General features: G+C 41.5%; 1 protein-coding gene across 2 annotated transcripts in view; it reads right to left on the bottom strand.

Moving 5' to 3' along the window:
- Positions 1 to 20,216, bottom strand: part of PARP8 (poly(ADP-ribose) polymerase family member 8) — a gene marked incomplete at its 5' end in the record, with an annotated part of 112,640 nt that extends 92,424 nt beyond the window's left edge. The window contains 2 exons of one of the 2 annotated variants that reach the window (XM_084225329.1): positions 19,333 to 19,387; positions 20,120 to 20,216. In XM_084225329.1, coding sequence (XP_084081455.1) covers positions 19,333 to 19,387; positions 20,120 to 20,210 — 146 coding nt within the window. The remainder of the gene's footprint in view (positions 1 to 19,332; positions 19,388 to 20,119) is intronic. The other variant, XM_084225328.1, reaches the window with a different exon arrangement.
- Between the last annotated feature and the right edge of the window lie 718 nt (positions 20,217 to 20,934).

Genomic DNA, 20,934 nt, shown 5'->3' with positions numbered 1-20,934 from the left:
AGGAGACTGCAACAAGGGGATGGCAAAATATCAACAGGGAATTCATGTTCCTTGGAAAGATGCTGAAGAACCGTGTGCCCAAGAAAGATGTGGACCTGTTGGAGTGGGTGCAGAGAAGGCCATAAAACTCATCACAGGGCTAGGAGCACCTCTCAGCCTCATGTGTATGGGCTGAGGGATTGGAGATGTCAGCCTGGAGAAGAGAAGGCTCTGGGGAGACCCCACTGTAGCCTTCCAGTACCAGAAGGGGGCCTATGAAAAAGACAGAAGGTGATTTTTTACATGGTGAGACAGGGACAGAACAAGGGAGAATGCCTTCAAACTAAAAGATCGTGGGTTTAGATTGGGTGCTGGGAAGAAATTCTTCACCATGGGAGTGGTGAGCACTGGCACAGGTTGCACAGAGAGGTGGTGGTGCATCACCTGTCAGATGCCCTATCCCTGGTAGTGTTCAACACCAGGCTGGGTGTGGCTTTGAGCAACCTGGGGTAGAGGGAAGTGTCCCTGCCCATCCTGGAACAAGATGCTACTTAAGGTTCATTCCAACCCAAACCATGCTATGATTCTGTGATAACCAGTGCTGGTAAGACAGGGTTCTTCTAGGTATTGCTGTGCAGAGCTTATACAGCATTAAGTAAGTGGTGGGGCTGGGCAAGAGTCCAGGAGAGGGCACAGCCAGCACAGCCAACCCCAAGTCACCCTGGCTGGGGCCAGCAAGTGACTGGCAGGGCCCTGTGGGGCTGAGCTGCCCCAGGGAATTCACTGGGACCCCAAAAGGAGGATGCTCCAAACAGTATATGCTGTGAGCTTGGATTTCATACAGTAGCACTTCATATAGTAGCACTTCAAGTACTTATGTAAAATTTCAAATGCATCCAGATGTGCTTTTCTTATCTCCTTTCTCCATTTTAACTTTTGCAAGTCCAAGAACGACTGTGCATCTCCATCTCCAGCTTTGAAGGAACCTTGAAAACCATTAGGGATAACATCTTTTCAACGATAACCAGGCTTGCTTCAGGTGTTACTTTTGGAATACTGTGGTAGCTTCTTTTAAAATACACATAACAGACCAGCAACAGACCCACACCCCATGTGCCTCGCCATACTTTCCATGTACTATTGCTGATGCCTTTTTGGGACTACCTAAAACCAGAGGCCAGACAAAATGAAGAGAATAAAAATCAGTAATACTTATTGAAGGGCCTTCATATACATTTAGGGCAAACAGAGCCCATCCAGGGGCTACACCCAAAAATGGATGATGGGTCACGGGTTTTTACACTTTTATAAGTTCAGTCCATTTGCATATTGGGAGTTAATCTCCAATTACAGCTTCAGGTAATGAAGTCATTTACCCCAAGTTTGCTCCCCCCCCAGCTCACTTTTGTTTGCATTTCTCAGGGCCTGAGAGAGTGAGGTGTCCTTGATTCCCAGGCCTAGAGAGGAATTGTTTTGTCTGACCAAAATGGGAAAGCAGTAGCTAACACGCTGTAAGGATTTTAGTGTTATACACTAAAGATCATAACAAATACATGAAAAATATAAAAGCTAAAATCCTAAGGCATCACCACAGGCCTCATTGCAAACACTTATCTGATCATTCCCTGCAGTAACCTATCATATGAGTAAGTTTATGTGAATCTGGATTACAATCCTTATTTAAAATCCCACTGACAGATGTTACAAACACTACAAATGCTTCAACTTTATGCATGCAAATATGCAAGTATTATGTTTTCAGACTGAAGACAAGAAAGTAAAGTATTTTAATAAGAAACCTACGCTATATTCACTCAAATGTTTTTTTATAATTAACTCAATTTTAATTTGTTTTCCTGAAACGAAAAAGCCATGAGTTAGATGTAGTGATTATATTACAGTTTGCAATCACACTTACAAGTTATAGGGACACAAATTAATTTAAATCCAATTTTGAATCTGATCATGGCCACCATTAAAAACACCCTGCAATTTTATCAAACTGTAGTGTTTGAGGGCACTTCCTCCAACAGATTATCTTTAGTTTTCTTTTTTAAAAAACGTAAAATCTAAAATGGGCCAATTATTTCTAAGAATGAGACTAATTAGGACTTTCCTTTTACCCACATGAAAAAAAATATGTACTTATTTGCCAGACCTGGAGGCCTCAAACTTTAGATCAAGAACATGATATTAAGAGAAAGATGGATGTTCCAGGTATCTATCCATACAGACTTCTCTCCATAATACCTGCTGATATAAAACCTGTCTTATCCTACAGAGCAGCACTGAATACATATGCACCTACAGATTCTGATTTCTACTCTATTTTGTTGTTGTGTAGTCCATTTTCTCCCTGAAGCATCAAAGTTTATTCTTCCCTTTATTCCTAGGCTATCAATAAAGAATGCTACATTTTCTTAGAATATAATACATTCCTCTCCTTTTTTCTCAAGAGTGTTACTTTTCCTTTTCCCTGAGACACCGTCTTTCCTCACATGCTCACACTGGCGTCATTTTCTCTCTGACTCAAGCTCTCACACCTATCTTTTCATTTCCCCTTCCAAATCACATGTTTTATCTCCTTGTCGCTCCCCCTGCCCTTTCTACTAATAGCCAGCCGTCTTCCTTCCCTCAGTTTCTCCAGTGCTGTCTCCTGATTAACCCTTTCTGTGCACCCACACCTGGCTCCCAGTCAGTAAGGCAGCTCCAGCACACCCACGGAGCACTGGGTTTGTGCGCCTAGTCTGAGCTACGCTCCCACGTCAGATTTCCAATCTGCCTAGCTGCCAAAAGGTGTGAGGACATGAAAGGCAATGGAAGATCATCATTCCTGAAATGCCCCAAAGCATTCCAGTAAAGCCAGGGACACCCCCTAAAGTCACTAAACCTTTTTATCTTGTAGATCTTGTAACAAGACAACAGGATTCACTGAGCCATGAGACATCCACCAAAGCTACATTAGGACAAGACTTGCATAATCATATTGTTTTAAAATTGGCAGAACAGCACTTCTCATTGAGAGCCACAGACATTCAAGCTGATGCAATGGTATGTCACTTTTCTCCATTCCATCAGATACCTCTTTAAACATTAATTTCAAATACCTGGATGCAGCTATATGCATTCATACAGTATAGATGCTTGAGTTCATAAGCAACATTTTGTCCTCAGTTCAATACCCAGCTGTGAAAGACAAGCTCATCCAGACCTTCTCCTCCATTATCTCTAACCTTTTCAAAACGTACCATCAGAAGAGGAGAACACACAAGAGCAGAAACAGGTTGTAAACCATGCTGTACCAAGGCAGCCTGAGGGGAAGCTGTAGAATGAGATGTATAGATTTGGAGATCACAATGCACAGACTTTACTGGGGGGGGAACCAACTGTTATTTTTCTTTACTGATTAAATACACTGAGGTTGTGGGTTCAATCACCATATGGGCCATTCACTTATGAGCTGGACTTGAGGATCCTTGAGGATCAAGCACGTTTCCACCACGTTTGCGGGTCGCCCCTTTCAACCCAGAAAATTCTGTCATCTGTGAAATAAATCTTAAGATGTCAAAGGCCTGATGCCACAATTCAGTGGCACCTGAACCTCACACAGAGTATGCTGGACATGCACTGTCATTTTACTGAAAACACGAGTAAGGCACAAATCCCACAACTGCTTTGTATTAAAAGATGGATTTAGAGCAAAATCCCAATGAAAAATACAGGAACCTATGTCGACTGACTCAGTTGGGCTTCACTTCACCAACAGAACTCTTTAGATGACCCAGGAGACAAAAGACTGAATGTTCATTACAAGGTCTTTGACATCTCCATTCCATACCAGCTGTCTCACCAAGCACCTATGTTGCTGCTCTAAAGCATTCATCCCAGCTGCCAGCATCCAAGTGGCCCTGCACAATTAGTCACACCCAAAAATCCTTACAAAAGGATTTAGGATCCTGAGACCAAAGTTTAGAAGAAGTAAAAGGCAACAAATGAGAAAGGACCTGACAATGCAGAGGTTTTAAGAAATTTTCAGGCTCTATTTTCATGCTGGTGCAACCTCATTGTGGAGCTGGATTGTGTGGTCTCACAGCTGAGCACCCTGACACCTCTACCCTGGGAACGGATCAAGATCACACACCAGGGAATGGAGGGCAACCACTAGGACAAAACATTTAGTCATATTTTGAAACAAAAGATACCTAATGCTACATTGTCACTCTTGCACCGAGAATAACACAGGAACGGGCAGGAGGCAGCGTTGCAGAAAGAGCAAAGAAGGCTTTATTCAAGAGAACCGCACGGTTTATTTAGTGATACGATAGATTCTATTTGATTAGCTGACTAACAAAAACGTCTTCCTCATACACTGTCCTTGAAAAGAACAGAGAGACAAAGTAGAAAAACACCACTTGCACTGTTAATACTTAACACGTTATCACATCCTTGCAACTCCCTAAAAATTCTCATCAGCCGCTGCAACACTTGCCGTTTCTCTCTCTCTGCCCCACGGCATCCACACTGCATGACTCCAGACAGGAGCCAAGTACCTAAATTCCCTGGGAGTGCAAGTCCTGACACAGGGCTATCAGCTTTTCCTACTGGACAGCTTTGCAAAGCCTCTCCTCAGCACCCTGACGGTCCCACCCAGAGCTGTGTGCCCGCACTGTCAGCTCCAGGGCACAGGAAACCAGAGAAAGGCCAGAACACCTTACGAGACAGCTGCTCTAGGACCTGAGGTAGCTATTATTCAAATTATTCAAAAGACCGACAAGTGTAAGCTTCTCTGACCCAAATGTCCCCCACCGCCTTCTTACCAGCACACGGGCACTTGCTTGGCATGTTCATCCATCTTCACTGTCAGCGGAAAATAAAGTTCTAGATTTTATTTTAAAATGTTTCTACCATGCTGTTTTGTAAGACACCTCTGCAGGCTCATTTGCCACTTTACTAAATGTAACTGTGATGCAGCTGGTTGTGAAATAATGCAAACTGAATTTCTCAAAATGCTATTGGTGACACTGACCATGTGATATGGTCAATCCTAATAAAAATTATATTAAGGAATCAGAGAGTACCTTGAGCCTGTGTAAATAAATACACGTTACATTTAAACATAAGGCAGGGCGTGAGGTGGTTAGCTAGACAGATGGCCAAGATACACAGATAGATACACTGGGTTAGGTTCTTGGAGTGTAAATAAAGCCAGTACCATTGCTTCAACTTTACACAGATGATTGCAGCTACAGAAATAATCAAAGCAACTTGAACTATAAATGAGATTATTTCTAAATCAAATTTGGCCAGAAGTTAAATATTTTCCTCAATTACTCCAATTAACTTTAACTGAAAAAAGACCCTGAATAGTAAAGGTAAAAATTTACCATATAAAAGAAATTAAACTGCTTTCTCTTTAGTTAAGTTTATGTCATCTCATCAGTCTTCTTTCATAGTCCAGAGGTGGAGAGGATCAGGCTAAATGAAGAAACCTTTTATATATTCTGTTTCAGTCAACATACTGATCAGCAGCAAAATGAAAATGTTTCTGTGATAATCTCCCGAAACTTAACAAGTACAATAATAAAAACCTCAGCAGTTCTGACCAATTGACTTCAAAATTGAAACAATCTAGGTAGGAAAGTCCCAACATCACTCCAGCCCACTCAGCCTTGCCCTCACCAACCAAGCATTTTTTCAGTACAGTATATTACCTAGTTAGTTCATCATAAGCATATTGCAATCATTAGACATTGAAATCACTGAAGTCTGAGAGCTGTAAAGGATCCTCACTCAGTCAGTAGCAGCTAATGTCCCCACCACTGGCACAATGTGCCACTGCAGAACTATGGGCTGCACCCAACAAGGAACTTAAGGATATTAGGGGAGGAACAGCTCAACTGTTTTATCTATCTGAGCCTTGAATACACACCAGTCAGATGCATAAGATATTACTTTTTGAACTTTAGGTAGAAAATTTGAACAAAGTGTGGTATTAGTCATGCTCAGCCCTTAAGATTAAAATAATACAAAGCCTGGCATTGTATCTCTTAAGGAAGTAACACTACTATAGCACATAACACATCCGGCCTCAAACTCTTGCCAGAATTATGTACTGCCATTAAAAATAAAATAACTCAAAGAAAATAAGAGGTAAACAGATAATGAGAAAACAGATATTTAATTGTCCTGATTGTCATTTAACATATATTAATTGTAGAGGAAAGTACATCTTACTCTGTCTTTGCTGTGTAACACAGTCTAATAAAGATGCCTTCCCCACACAGGCAGGTTTGCACCTTAAACTGGTGAAACAGAGCTGAATATCACCCTGTGGTCCTTCTTTGCTCTACTTCCTCCTGATATCGCTTCTGTAGTCCTTCATGCAACAGCAGCAGCAACAAAAAGGAAACAGTGAACCTCTTCCTGTGACAAGGATCTTCCATCTTCAGCCACATATTAGCAACAGCCTAAGCAATGTTGCAGAACCTCTGCCAGCCTTAGGGCCACTGTGACAACTTAGAAGGGAAATGAAGGGCAAAAACTCATTTGCATAGGTATTTAAAAAAACACACAGATTTGAACCAGAAAAAAAATGAAAGGGGAAAAAAACCCAACTTACTATGAAGAGCTCAGATGTATTCAGATCTATAAATCCTCTGAGAAAGGAGAGAATGCTAACAAGAAAGCTGACACCACTTGCCAAAAATCAACGTGTGTGCACACACTGGCTCCTGTCTGGAGTGGCTGCATATGCAGCAGGTTGGTTCATGCTGGATTACTGCATAAGATTAGCGATGCCAGAGATACTTTCTGCATAGCTCCTCTCCAGTAGCAAATATTTTATGCTTAACTTGAAGGACTCCAAGATCTCTGGGAAGCAGAGGCAATAAAAAAGGTACGTGATCCTTCTTCAACTCCTTTCTTCCCAGATTTCACTGATACTGAACTGAAACCTTCTATTTGCCTGGCAAGCCTTTTGCTGACAACAAAAGGTTTCTTTCAGCCTCATTATTATTTCTTAGAAGTTAATTTTTATTTTACTTGACCCATCTTCCACCAAACCACCCTGCAGGGTTTTGCTATCTGCCAGCCTGCCACTTGTCCTCAAGTCACACTAGCGAAACTCCACTTACAGGACAATTCATCTGTGACTTATACTATTATAAATCAAAGCAGAATCCAACCAAGGAAAAGCTCAAACATTACAGTAAGCAAAAAGTCACTATCAAGCAGTCCTATTACTGACCACACACATGAAAAGAACATTGTCATGATCACCAAAGTGAGTACTGTGAGTGAACACCCTCAGCGCCCAAAGTGACAATTAAGAGCGCCATGTACCTAATGAACCATACATTGTTACTGATCAAAATATCAGATTTCATTTATTTAGGGGAACAGAATTAAAAAATAGTTACTGGAGAGAGACTCACGAGGTCTACAGAGGTTGCTTGTTAAAGCATAAGGAGCCTGGAATATGAAGAATGGGAAACCAGGCAGGCAACACAGGGTTTATTTCCTTTGCCATTGTATTTTACAATTTCTGTCATGCTAAGAGCATGCAACTTCTACTGGTTCAAGCTAAAATTCACTCTTACACCTGTGCAGCATCTACAGTTAAAGATCTGAAATACATACCGCTTCCAACATCTAAGTTTAGACTTACTTAGGTTCAACAGAAATCACAAAAACACCCTAGCTTAAAAGGACTTTTAAACCTAAACCAGCAAACAACTCAGGCAGCAGCTGCAATTATTTCAGCAGTGATTTCTGGGGGATTTTTCCTAGCCACACAGCAACAAAGACGTGTATCCATTATTCATTCTGGTGAAACTTCCAAAGAACTGAAACCAGCATTTCAGAACCTATATCTAAACTGGAAAGAATTGGAAGATGCGTGGTCTAGAGCTGCTCCGTGCTGTTAAGCTTCATGGAACACTTGTGTAACTGTTTCACGTCTGTCTGCTTCAACAATGTGAAGACAACAACCAGAAGTTTTTGTTAGAATAAATCAGTACACACAGCACTTCTGGAAAAACAAAAGGCTGTAACAAAGAAGGTGGAAAATGACAAGTTGGGAAGAAATAGGAAGACAATCCCAAGGAGATTATGCTCCCCAGTGGCACAGACAAAATGAAATCAGCCACAGTTGGTGTCAAACTTTCTCTAACTTCTGCAGACTGAAGTCATCATTACTGCCCAAGGGGGAGCACAGAGGTGGTATTTTCTGCGGGATAAAGTCTTCCTTGTGCCAGAGGTATCCCATGGGACCACCAACATTATAAACAAACTGGTCAGTGCTCTGCCAAGTTCAGCTTTGCACAGAAAACAAAAAAAGACACCACTGTGGCACTTTGGCCTTTGCCTACGAGTTGCAGCACATACAAACCTGAGACTCAAATGCCACACTGCTGGGAACACTTGTTTGCTGCATAGGAGAACATCTCAAGTCCCTCTTGCTTCAGGAATCTCTGCACCATTTTGGTCTTTCCCACTTCAATACAAGCCATTCCTAAAAACCATACTTTGTATCTCACTTTATCAGCCTCAATGCAACTTGTCCTTACTTGTCACCTAAATACAAACACAAATAATGTGTAATTTCACTTTGGTATGTAACTAATCATGCATATACTAAACTTTTCTATTAGCAGTCAAAGAAGATAACATTTATATTTAGCTTTGCTCTACTTACACTTCCTTAACAAGACGGATACAATTATAGACAGGTCCGCAATGCTGTAAATTGGCACGACTTCACCAAATTCCATGGCAATTTGTCTGTTTAAATTAGCTGAGAATAGGGTAATAATGCTACATCACAGAAAGTACAACAGAGAAGTTAAATTGGAACAAAATAAGGACAGGAATATGTTGTAAACAGCAATAAGAAGGACAAAATGCTCATGAATGCCAGCAATTTATGATGATCTGCTCAGGACTTATGTCAAAAGCTCTGCAACTTACACACACTGAGATATGCTGGAAATGTGCTCTAGAAATTGCCATGCCACACAAGACAGGCCCCCTCTGACAGTGATCTTCAGTCGAAGACTTGACTCACTGTGCTGCTGGCTGATCATGACTTTTTAATAGGTGAAATAAGTGAAGACTGCAGCCAGCTTTCCTTGACCCCAAATGGTGATCGATTCATGTGCTCCATAAAACCAATAGCTTTTGTAATTTTTATCTTGACTCATTTAACTACAACTCCCGTTCTCTTCACGGACAGCAAACATCTAATCCTTAGGAGCCCCCTGGGAGGCCAGCATCTTCCACACACCCGTGTCTGCCTTGAAGCCAGACAGTGCTAGATATAGAAGATATATATTTACCCAACATATCTCTTTCTGTTTGCTGCCCTTGGCAAAGGTCAGTTTTCTGCTGAACTGCAGAATCAATGTGTTTCTTCATGTCTTAAATGAAGGCATACATTTTAGTGAAGTAATATTTTTTAATATCTAATCATTGATAATTAAGCACAGAAACAGCATAATAAGCAATTATTCATCACAAGAGGGACAAACCATAGCAAGTAAATGATTATGAATGAGATGTAAATTGAGGTACAAAAAGAGCCTGGAGTCTCCCTGCATTTGCCTCCTCCCCATCTGTGATTCACAGGGAGAATGAGATTCTTCTAATTCACTGTATCTAGCTAAAACCAAAGAAGTATTAGAATCACTCACAACTCATCATTTAAAAATAGAATACCAAAATGAATATATAAAATGGAACAGTAAAACATGGAACTGTAAATGTCCTCAGATTACACAGCAAAATAGTTTAACAAAAACTGAACTGGTAGGTGCTAGCCCCATGTTATTTTACTTAATGCTTTAATCAACACTGAAATTTTCTGTAAAAATTCCATCAACAGCAAAATCTGGCACAGAGAACACGTAGAAAGCAGGACTTGCATACCAAAGGTAAAGGTTATGTTCCTCCTGTTGCCACTTAAACATATCCAACTTCACTATTCTTGTCACCACCGATAAAACAACAGTCCTTCTTCAGCATGACCCTACAAAATCCCAGCATTGAAATTTTATGCCAAGTCTAACAAGTTTCCTTCTACAGAATGGTTAAAAGTCTTTGCAGTAAAATAATTCCTTAACATTGTACTTTCTTAAAAGAGCAGAATTACCATGTTCAGTTTTCAGCTGTAACTCTACTACAGCTACAACCATGTATGAAAGAGTTAATGAAAAATTCATAGAACTGCATTAAAACATAAACTGCTTTATGTAAGTCCCTGTCTGTAACAAAGACTATTGATAGTGCCCATAACTGCTGCGCTGCAGCATAAACAAAGTAGGTTTTCCAGAAGTTTTTAATACCTGAATGTCACTTTTTTTGGGTCTGAAATACTGTAAATTGTCAGAAAAACTGTAAACTGAAATACTGTAATTCTTTTCCTCTGTTTCCACTGTTTTGCAAAAATATATATTGAAATCACCAGATTTCACACAGTTTCAATATAGAAAAAATCAGTATGATCCTTTTAGTTTTTTTCACTGAATTATCCTTGAGAAGAAATCATCAATTCTCTTTCAACTCATAGACTATACCTACAAAAAGATCTTGAACCATTTTCAGACTCAGCTTAAGAATTGATAATGATTGAATGACTGAATGACAGGTAAAGAGGCTTTTCATGCGGCCCAGAAGATTACATTCTTAGAAGATGACTCTGTGACAACCAGGTTTTCAGATGCTAAGGCTAGAAAGACAGAGGAGGAGCACAAGTTTGACAACTGGCCATCTGTCCGTGCCCTCAGCAACATCAGCAACCTGGAAGTATGCATGAAACAGAGTTTTTTTCCATGGATAGACTGCAGCTCTCCGATCTACTAAAGTACTCAAAAATGAGAAAACATCTGCAAATACGACAGCAAACACAACTCTGGTCTTCAGAGTTTCTTCCACTCATCTAAAAAAAACCACCCAAACTGCTGTTCACTGTGAGTAGTCAGTACGAAATCAAATATTCAGCAATCTCACTGTGTGCACAAGCCAGCCTCATCACATCAGCACAACTACTCTAGACTCAGAGCTGTAAATCAGATCAAGAAGTGACTATCAACAGGTACTTTTATTACAATGAAATGCTTCCTTGGTTTCAACACTTTGATCAATTCCAGACTGACAGAAGAGCATCCTAATTATTTTAATATTTTACTGTGTGTGTGAACATCCTGGGGTGGGAATTCCCGATCCAAGATGACTTTTTCAGCATTAAGAAAGAATAATAAGCAAGAATGAGTGATTATACACACACACACCAAAAAAAAAAAAAAAGTAATGTGCTGAAAAGCTAATGACCTGAAATAGTGTGTCTAATCCATAGCTTATCTTTTCTACTGGAGAGCAACCAGTGTCTGTCACAAACACCTTACACCTTTTTGGGTAGAAACATGACATCTTAATGGTGCAAAACAATGCTGTCTTCTAGCTTGGCTCTTAATGTGAAAAAATTCTTCTCTAAAAGCTTAAAATGGAACACTTATTTAAAGCAACAAGATTTGAAGATAGGAGCCTGCACAAGATGAAATGCAGAATGCTACACAATCTAAAACGAATTTATCCTTTAATTACATACTCCTTTCTACAAATGGTATGGGGCCATTTTTTGCACTCTGTTTTGGCAAACAGTATATTTCATTATCCAGGTGACATGCTGTTGCCTTTTTTATTTCTGATCAATGCCTTGAGGCTGGGAGGAAACATCTGAAGGGTTAGCTAGTTTCTTTGAGCTTCCTCTTTACCCTTAATTCCTGGCTCCAGACAGGCTCCTACAGAGCCCTACAGACCTCTTCCTCAGAACAATCCAGTTCTATCCTAATTGCCAGGATATGCCACCATCTCCTGTGACAGAGAGGAGAAGACAAGGCAGGCTCACACAGATCCTCTGCCTTCAGGCAAGCTACAGAAAGGTGCTCAAAGCACTGGACCAAGGCTGTTTTCTGCCTGCTGCCTTGCATGAGCATGTGCAAGACCATGGCTTACTGGGATGCCCTAGCAGTAGGGGAATACAATTCCTGATGCAAAACTCCCACAGAACCCTGACTTGTAAAAGAAACAACTGCCCTTGTTCCTTACTCAAGACTCTTTCTTGCTCTTCTGCCCATAGAATGGATGGATGCCATCCTGTGTGAGCATGCAGAGGGATCTCAGGGGAAGGAGATGTCAAATCTGTACCTTGTTAGGGCTCTCTTCTTTCAGTAAGCCTTTCCTGCCACTATGACATGGGACAGTAGGTTCACCCACATGAGTCAATTTTATGTCATTAAAAAGGAGCTCCTCTTCCTCAGATGAGGCATATTTCATGAAATACCTGTAAAAATATTCACCCTCCTGTAGCAAGGAGGACATAAATTGTCCTCTTCCACAGGATTTATTTAATGCTGAAGCAGAATTACACATTGGACATTTTTTAGATTTACTCACATTTGATCCCTTTCTTAGTTTTAAGCGAACTCTCCCAGCAATTTCAAATTTACTTTCTCTCTAGGTGGTGAAAGTATTTTGACTCGGGAGTGGTTGGACTCTGACTCAAATGAGAATTCAAGTTCTACACAGTAAGTAACCCATGGGAAAAAAATATGCCAATAGGTATCTTCATATCTTTATTTATGAGCAATGAAATATATGGGAAATTAGTAGAGACTAACAGGAAAAGGCAGAAATGGCATTAGTCCCAATATGGCGAAAAATGATCTAAATTAATTTTGGCAGAGTGAACTCTGCTTTCAAATTTATTTGTCATACCACATTAACACTTTAACAGTGACAGCCTACAGGTTTATTTTTAGGTAGTAATATGTTAAAATATGTGATGAAAGTAGAGAAAGAAGTTACTGAAATTGTTTTCGGTAAAGACATTCAAGCACTCTCCCCAACTCCGTGCTGGAAAACCATTCAAAAAACATTGCATACATCTGTATGGCAAAAACACCTGCAATAAAAATTGTGACACTTTTAAAATGTGCTAAACAACCCATGTTAATACCAAGACTGCTATGTGGTATGGCAGCTTGACACTTCTGAAAACTAGACCATTAATTTAAATGCCTAAAACCACATTTTTCTCACTGAAAGGAAGGGGTTCACAATTCAAAGTAGTTGTTCTTAGTATTAGCACAGTAGGCAGCTGAAAGAGGACAGGAACTTGCTTCACCAGACCTGAACAGGATCTCCACAAGAGCATGCTCTCCCTGAAGTATATGTTTTTTAAATGATGCAGTGGTAGGGACAGAGTTAATTTCAGACAGACTTTTTAATAGCAAGGTAATAAGGAGCTGTCAGACACAAACCCAGCAAAATAAGGCAATTTCAGTATCACCGGGAGTAGAATGCTGCAGCGATTTTGCTCTTCACAATCTTTTAGCATTGAACTTAATGATGCACTCTTACTATTATGTTCTACTAGATCTCTTTCTAGGATGAGTAATTTGTCAAATCACACCTGCTGGACATCTTGCAGCATTTACCAAAAAAACTGTCTACCAGAATGTACGGATAGGTTTCATGTACATGCTGCACACAGACAATATAAAAAGCAGTATAAAGTTAGAATGAAGGTACATTAACAGAAGCTCATAGAATGGAAAACACTTGTTTAGTAATGCCTTTTTAGCAGCATTTTTAGTAATGCCTGACCCAAAACTGCTATTTTTAAGTACCCAAGGCTGTATTCAACATTTCCTTATCTACAGAATCTTTAGTGAAAAAATGAAAATCACAACTCTTGCCATTTTACAGCTATACTAGATTCCCATCTCATACCACAGACTTCTCCCCCATGGAAACACTGTAGGAAATGGTGTAGTAACAGCAAAAAATGATAGAAAATTTAAAATTGAAAGATGTAAAAATTTCCAGGTATTTTGAAACAGCAATTAACAGATGGCTAGGTCAAAGTTTTGTATCCAGTTCTCACCCCCTCTTACTCTAAGAGTAGATTTTAGGAATGTAATTACCTACTTAATAACTGAACATAAAGTTACACACAGCCATCAGCACCAGGAGATGAACTGAGCTTGCACCAGCCCTTCCTAGGCTCTGCATAAAACTGATTACATCTAAACTAAAACCAGTCAGGGCAATGGATTCCATTTAATTCAAGTTCTCACCTTCATAAGCCATACTTTCATCTTATGCAAGCTACCACTCTTTCCAAAAGGAACAGTCCAGCCTTGCCCTTCCAATCCTGGCACAGCCAGTAAGCACACTGCCATGTAACAAACCTGACAGAGGAGCTGAGTCCAATCCAAAAGACACTGGTCTTAAACTACATGACTTTGGAAATAAAGAAAACCAACCAAATAAATGTGTTTCATTTTGGTATTTTCTGATGGACACAATTACATGTTTTAGTTTAAAAACTGCTTTTCAGTTTTCTCTTTTTTCCTATATTTTACATAAAGTGAACATCAATATTAAGATATGTATCATTTATCTCAAACACATTTTTCTTTAAAACTTTGTGCACCAAAGACTTCAGTGTTACCAGTTACACTAGAATGTCAAAATTGTTCACCAAATGTAGGCAGTTTTATAAATCCACAGAAGCATCAATAGAGCATACCATAAAAGGGGAGAAAAAGGTTATCTGCACCTATTTATTGTCAAGTTTAAACACGTTGTGGACCTAATGTGCTAGAACTTCAGATAGTGCTTTCATCTCTAGCTATAAAGTTACAAGCAATTTAGTCACTCTTTCAGTAGCACAGCTTCCTATCTGTGAAATGTGCACTACTACAGCAAAATGGAAAGTAACTCATCATTTTACATGGGACTACAATAACTTCCTGAATAAAACACAACAAGCCAAATATTCAAAATGAAAATCACATAATAGATAGCAAACTGTCATCATTTTAAGCAAAAATAAACAAATACTCCAGACCAAAATTTCCTTGCTTTTTCAGAACTGCCACAATCACTGTGCTGAAGTACAGAAGGCAGAACATAAGTCCCCTGCATGAATAGGAGATGAGAACTTTGCTGGCAAAATTAATCTGTATGTTCAGGTGTAACCTAGTTGCAATATGCTGCAGTATTAAATCTCATTATTAGTTCTCATGCACAATCTTATCGCCATTGTCCTTCACTGCCAATGAGAGTTAAGAATGTATTTGAATGAAGAAGTATTTCAGGACTGATATGATGTCCTTGTTTAGCCTCAGGGAAAAAAAAGAGCAGGGTGGAAAAATACTAAAGAGAAAATATCTTTTTTCAGGACAACCAAGCACTGCTTCTATGTAAAGCATGTCAAATGACATATAAACTGAAAACAACTTCAGGGCAGCATGCATTTTTATCTGAAAGATGACAGATCAGCAGATCTGTTCAGTCTGCTTCGTTTCTGGAGGAACAGTGTTTCATACAGGGACAGAAAAAGCAGAGATTCTTTTAAAATGGAGAACTCCACATGTTCACAATTTAATATCTGTCTTAGATCCTGCAGAAAAAAAAATACTAATTTTTAATTTTTTCTCTAGATATAGTTAAAGGAGAATAAATCTTGCACAGTCACAGCACTTGGCTGAACACCTCTTTTTATAAGAAATCAACCTACTTATTGCTTTCTGACAATGAAATAAAAACATATTAAATTGATAAACAATCTGCCCTCCACTTAGTGCCCACATTAGCATCAAGATGTGCTTTTACTAATAAATCGCTAATTACAACCTTCCCGAAACAGGGCACATCTCTGCAGTGACAAACAGATCTAATAATTTGGAAGCATGAACACAGTGCATTAAGGAATACACTCTAAAAGGATTGTCTGAACTACTACTAATTTACTATGAGATTACAAGTTAAGTCCACATAAGCAATAATAAATGTCCTCTGTATCACACTTATCTATTTGGATGGATCTGCAGCATGCTTATGTACTACCATAATATTTCAAAAGTGCACAAAGAGGCTATTCAATCAATGCAAGCAACAAGGGAAAAAATCAGATAAAACCTGAGAAGCTGGTCCCAAGAAAAAAAATCTCACACAGATAAACTTAGCAGTTTGAAGGTAAAAAAGCACAAATAAACCTTAGGTCCTCGTAATAACTGAAATAATACTGGTACACTGACTTCCATGGACTTACCCTGATGTACTGTTAATCTAGCTCTGGATTTATAAATTTAAGATCACTGATAAACAAACATAATGGGCACTAAAGGCAACTACAGTATGCTGAGGGAAACCCAGAGAGATATTTAACTTGCTAGTATCATAATTTACCAAACAATCCTGTTTCTCAAACAAATTGTCTTTTTTCAAGGACTTCTGCTGTTCCATGTAACCACTACAGCTAAACCAAGGCTGCAGTACATACACACTGACCTAAAAAAAAATATTTAATGGAAACAAAGCATGAAAAATTCTTAGTTACAGGCATGGCTAATAATGAGTACTAAAGTACTTTAATCTTTCTTACACAACACTTCTACTCTTATTCATTCAGACCTTTTCTTGGTTTGAACATCCATTCAGTGAACATCCACTCCTCTGCCCATTACTCTAACATTTGTGCTCTTGTGGACTGGAAAAACAGAACTCATTGGGCTGAGTATCTAAAGCAGCTGAACAGGGCCTACTGGCTGATGACCATGACCTAAAAGATCATTTTGGGACAAGTCCTGAGGGCAATAACCAGAAAATGGTGTTACCACTCAGGAAGAGCACAGTGTCAGCAAAAATCTCATACCCCAAGGCCAAAAACAAGGTCCTAGGATGACCTTGTGCTCTCCTAAGCTATCACCATGTATAAGTCACTGCTGTTGACCCTGTCCTGGAGACTCGCTCAAATGCTGCACATGTTGCAGTAGAGCTGCTGCTCCACAAGAGCCTCCTCTGAGAAGAAACCACTCACACACCTTTGATGTAAGAGGCTGAAGTTTTGTTCTGAATAGCTTTCATTTCACACACTTTATATGTATGAGAGCTTACTGCCGTAAGCCTGCCACTCAGCACACGAGTGTACACCAGGAATACCGCAGAACAACTTCCTAAATCACAATACAAACACGGTGGGAACACAGAGAACACAAAACCCTCCTCTAAAAGGATACTTTTTTGATGTGCTTAAAATATGAAAAAAGTGGAATCTGAGTGTGCTCTAAGTAACAACTCACTTCCACCAATTTCTGTAAGCATTACGATTGTTTCTCAATTATGTTTGAACCATCAAGGTCCCGAGACTGTTTTTCAGCCATCAACTTCCTAAGCAAATGCTGACCCCTGTTAAAATTCAAGGCTGAGGAACGAAAGGCCCTCTTCCGTTTCTCATTGAGCAAGTGCCAACACTTTATTTCAACATTGATAAACCAGTTTGTTTGCCATCATTTATGCCCTTAGGCGCTTCACTTTATGCAGCTCAGAAAATGGAAAGAAAAGACAGGCTTAACTTCCTGTTTTCTTGCTATGATCTTTGATTTATAGAACAGTCCAAAGCAACTTTCAAATTCAGTCATTTTAGTTAAATGATAAATGGTGTCTCTGTTAAATAGTTTTGACTGCACTGATTTGAAGGAATCTACTTCACAGCAGGTACTGTAAAGAAAAGCACACATTTATTGATGCCAAGAGAACATGCAGGGGTTAGCACCTCCATATGCATGTCTGACTGTGGCTCCTTTCACACAGGCTTTTATACTTTTACAATTCTGGCATCCGCCCTTTTTTGTTTCCTTATTTGAAAGGCACAGTTTTAAGGGCTGAGATCTTACATAACTCGTGGTTTCATTATCTTAGGGTTACAAACGTGGTAGATAGTTCCTATCATATTCATCACATTTATCCAGCTGGTACTACGCTTTGCTAAACCTGCGCTTTATGGATTACATTCTTCTCTTTTCTATCTATTAAAACAAAACTTACGATTTTGCATTTTCCTTGCCTTTCACGACAATTAACATGCCTCACCCTCCTCACCCCCTTAGCGACAGCTCACCAGAGCTAGCCCTGCTTGCAAAGCCATCATAAACATGGCAGTCACACCTCTAAGGTTTTGTGAATTCATATCTATGCTAAGGTGCTTATGTCACGTCAGGCCTGTGTTTCAGTATCAATCCTTTCGAAACTGTCTTAAAACCGCACCAAAACAAAGCATATATTAAAATGCTGAAAGCAAAAGTATACTATGAGCAACCCAAAAATATATTGGTTCTCAGATACTGGGTAAAATATTCTACTTTACTGAAAATGACAGAAGATGTCCTTTCCTTTAGTAGGAAGTGGTAGGGTAGTGAGGTGGGAAAACATTTTTCAGAGCAACCCTGGGAGCCTGGGGACCATCTGGGAGTCTGGTCCTACAGCCACATCCCAAAGTATGCACAGAGGGAGCATCGATGGCTGTGGGAGTGCTGCCTCCACTGACAGGTTCACTTGCAAAGAATATGAAAGAACGCATATTCTTGTGCATATGCAGTACTTTAATGTGATGTACCCTGCAAAAGAAAAATAACTGACAAAGATACCAGAGAAACTGAATTATTTAAAAAAAAAGGAACCAAAAATAAATGCAAAACTTCTTGTTACATCAAATTTTCAAAATCTAGCTAAAAGAGACCAACTTACCATTTACTTTTACTTTAACACCTTATAACTAACAATCAGGGAAAGCAGAAGAATGTGTTCAAGTTTCTGCATATATTTCTTTTTGAAAACTGACAAGCACAACAAATGAATGCTGAAATATATTTTGAAAATGTGTACAGGTACTATCCAATTTTTAACCACAAGCTTGGATCCACTTAAAAATAGTATTTCATACAAAACACACTGTTGAATTGAATACTATTTAATACAATAGTACTCAAAACAACATTTTTTTTAGCCTTCTAGGTTATACTGACATTTCATTTAAAGTCTCAAGAATTTAATTTGGTCAACTGCAGACAGCCTTGCATCTGCCATGGGACCAAATATGGCTCTCGTGCATTGAAGTAAGCTGCTGATGTGAAATTTGGCCTATTTGTTATTACAATCTTAACTTTCCCCAGTTTTTTAACAAGAATTAACTTTACACCATACATTGATGCCTTTGCAATGTTTCTGTTAGGTTGACATGCGGCAGGAATTCTATGTCTCTAAGTAAATTGAGAAAAAAAACAAAGACAAAGAGCTTCACAGAGCAGGACTCTAAGGAAGGAGCCTCTGACGACCAGGATCACCTTTCTCATCACCTCCCTCCACACCTCTTCCTCAGTTTACGTTTGCACGAAGGCTGATGATTTAATCATCCTTGCAAAAGATATGGAAACAAAAAAACCTGCCACGTTATTGAACTACCGCATTTTCTGCCATCAGGAAATGGAGTCATTACTGTAAAAAAAGTACCTTTTGGAGCCTCCAATATAGGTGAAGGTAAAGGTGGAGTCTGAATACCTGAAATCTGAAAGACAAAGAGCTGCTTTATTACAACTTGTCTTTATTTCGGCTGAAGTAGCCGAGGTTTTACGGAGCAGCATTCAGCTCCCGACACGGGGGCGGTGGAGAGGGAGTCGGGGTGAGCCAGAGGAAATGCAGCATCTCCCCCCAGCCCCTCGCAACAAGTGCCCGGTGCTATGGCAACGGCAGGGAATTCCATTGTCACACACGGCAACAGGCAGCCGACAGCCGGGCTCCTGCGACGGCTCACCGCCACCGGCACCGCACCGGCACCGCCGGGGCGCCGCCAATGCCCAGGGGAGGGCGGCGGGGGCCGCTGCCAGGGACAGGGCCCCGCTTGCGGCTGGGTGTGCCACCGGCCTGGGGCCGGGGATCAGGGCAGGCGCCGAGGGCGGCCGCCCGGGAACCGCCGCGCAGCGAAAGCGCCGCGGGCTGCGCCGCGCCCGGCTCGGGCTGCCCCCAACGCTCCCGGTGCTGCGTGCGGCCGCCGCTCCGCTCCCCGGCTCGGGATGCCGCCCCCCCACCCCGCCCGCCCCTTTCCCGGCCGGCGCCCGGTCTCCTCTGCCCTCATATGCCCTCGGAAGGAGAGGAGGAAGACGGGATCTGAGAGCGGCCCCGCGGCCGGGAACGGCGGCGAAGGGCACGGGCACGGCGGGAGCGCGGTCCGGGGCGGGCGCGGCGGTGGCGGCCACGGGAGCCTCCGCGCCGCCAACCTGGCGCCCGGGGACAAACTCACCTGCAAACAGGCAGTCCTTTTCCGCCTTGCACTTTTGGATCACAACGTCAATATCCTTCTGAATCCTCTCTTGTCTTGAACACATCCCCATGAAATAAATCCCAGGGGAAAAAAATAGCAGCCTTTATTTCCACCCCACCCCACCTCCCGCGCTGCCAGGGTTTTTTTAAGATTCAGCCCGAAAGAAGGAGCCCGGGGCTGACGAGCAGGAGCCTCCCCGGCGGCCCGGTGAGATCCGTTCGGCCGGTTGGAGGACGTTGGAGGCAGGCGGCGGGAGCCGATGTTGTTTGCCCAGATGCGCCCGCCCAGATGTGCCGCCGCTGCTGGCGAATGGCAATTTCCTCACAATGGATCCAGCGGAGGGTGGCGGCGGCGACACGGGATCCCCCCACCCCCCCTCCCCCCCCCCACGCCCTCTGGGTTTTTTGGGGTTGGTTGGCTGGTTTGGTCTTTTTTTGGAGGCGAAAGAAAAAAAAAAAAAAAAAAAAAAAAAAAAGGAGGGGAAAAAAAAAAAAAAAAGGGCGGGGGGCCAAGCCGACCCGGCCGCTGCCGCTCACATCCCTGCCCCTCCCGCCAGCAGCGGCGATCGCCGCGCAGCAGCAGCACAGCGCGGAGAGCCGGCGGCGGCACCCGCACTCGGTCCCTGGCGGCGCGGCGGGGCCGGCGCTTGCTGCAGCGACGCCGAGCCGCAGACCCTCCCCTCGCTCCCGGCCCGGCACGTACGGCCCCCGCCGGCTCCCCCGGCGGAGGCGGCGCGGGGGGAGGAAGAGGCGGATGCACAGAGCCGTGCGGGCGCCCCGGGAGGCGGCGGCGGG

This window comes from Fringilla coelebs (genome assembly GCF_963513975.1).
Source record: "Fringilla coelebs genome assembly, chromosome: Z".
NCBI classification, from domain to species: domain Eukaryota; kingdom Metazoa; phylum Chordata; class Aves; order Passeriformes; family Fringillidae; genus Fringilla; species Fringilla coelebs.
The sequence above is the reverse complement of the archived record's forward strand: the minus strand, read 5'-3'. Positions and strand labels throughout refer to the sequence as shown.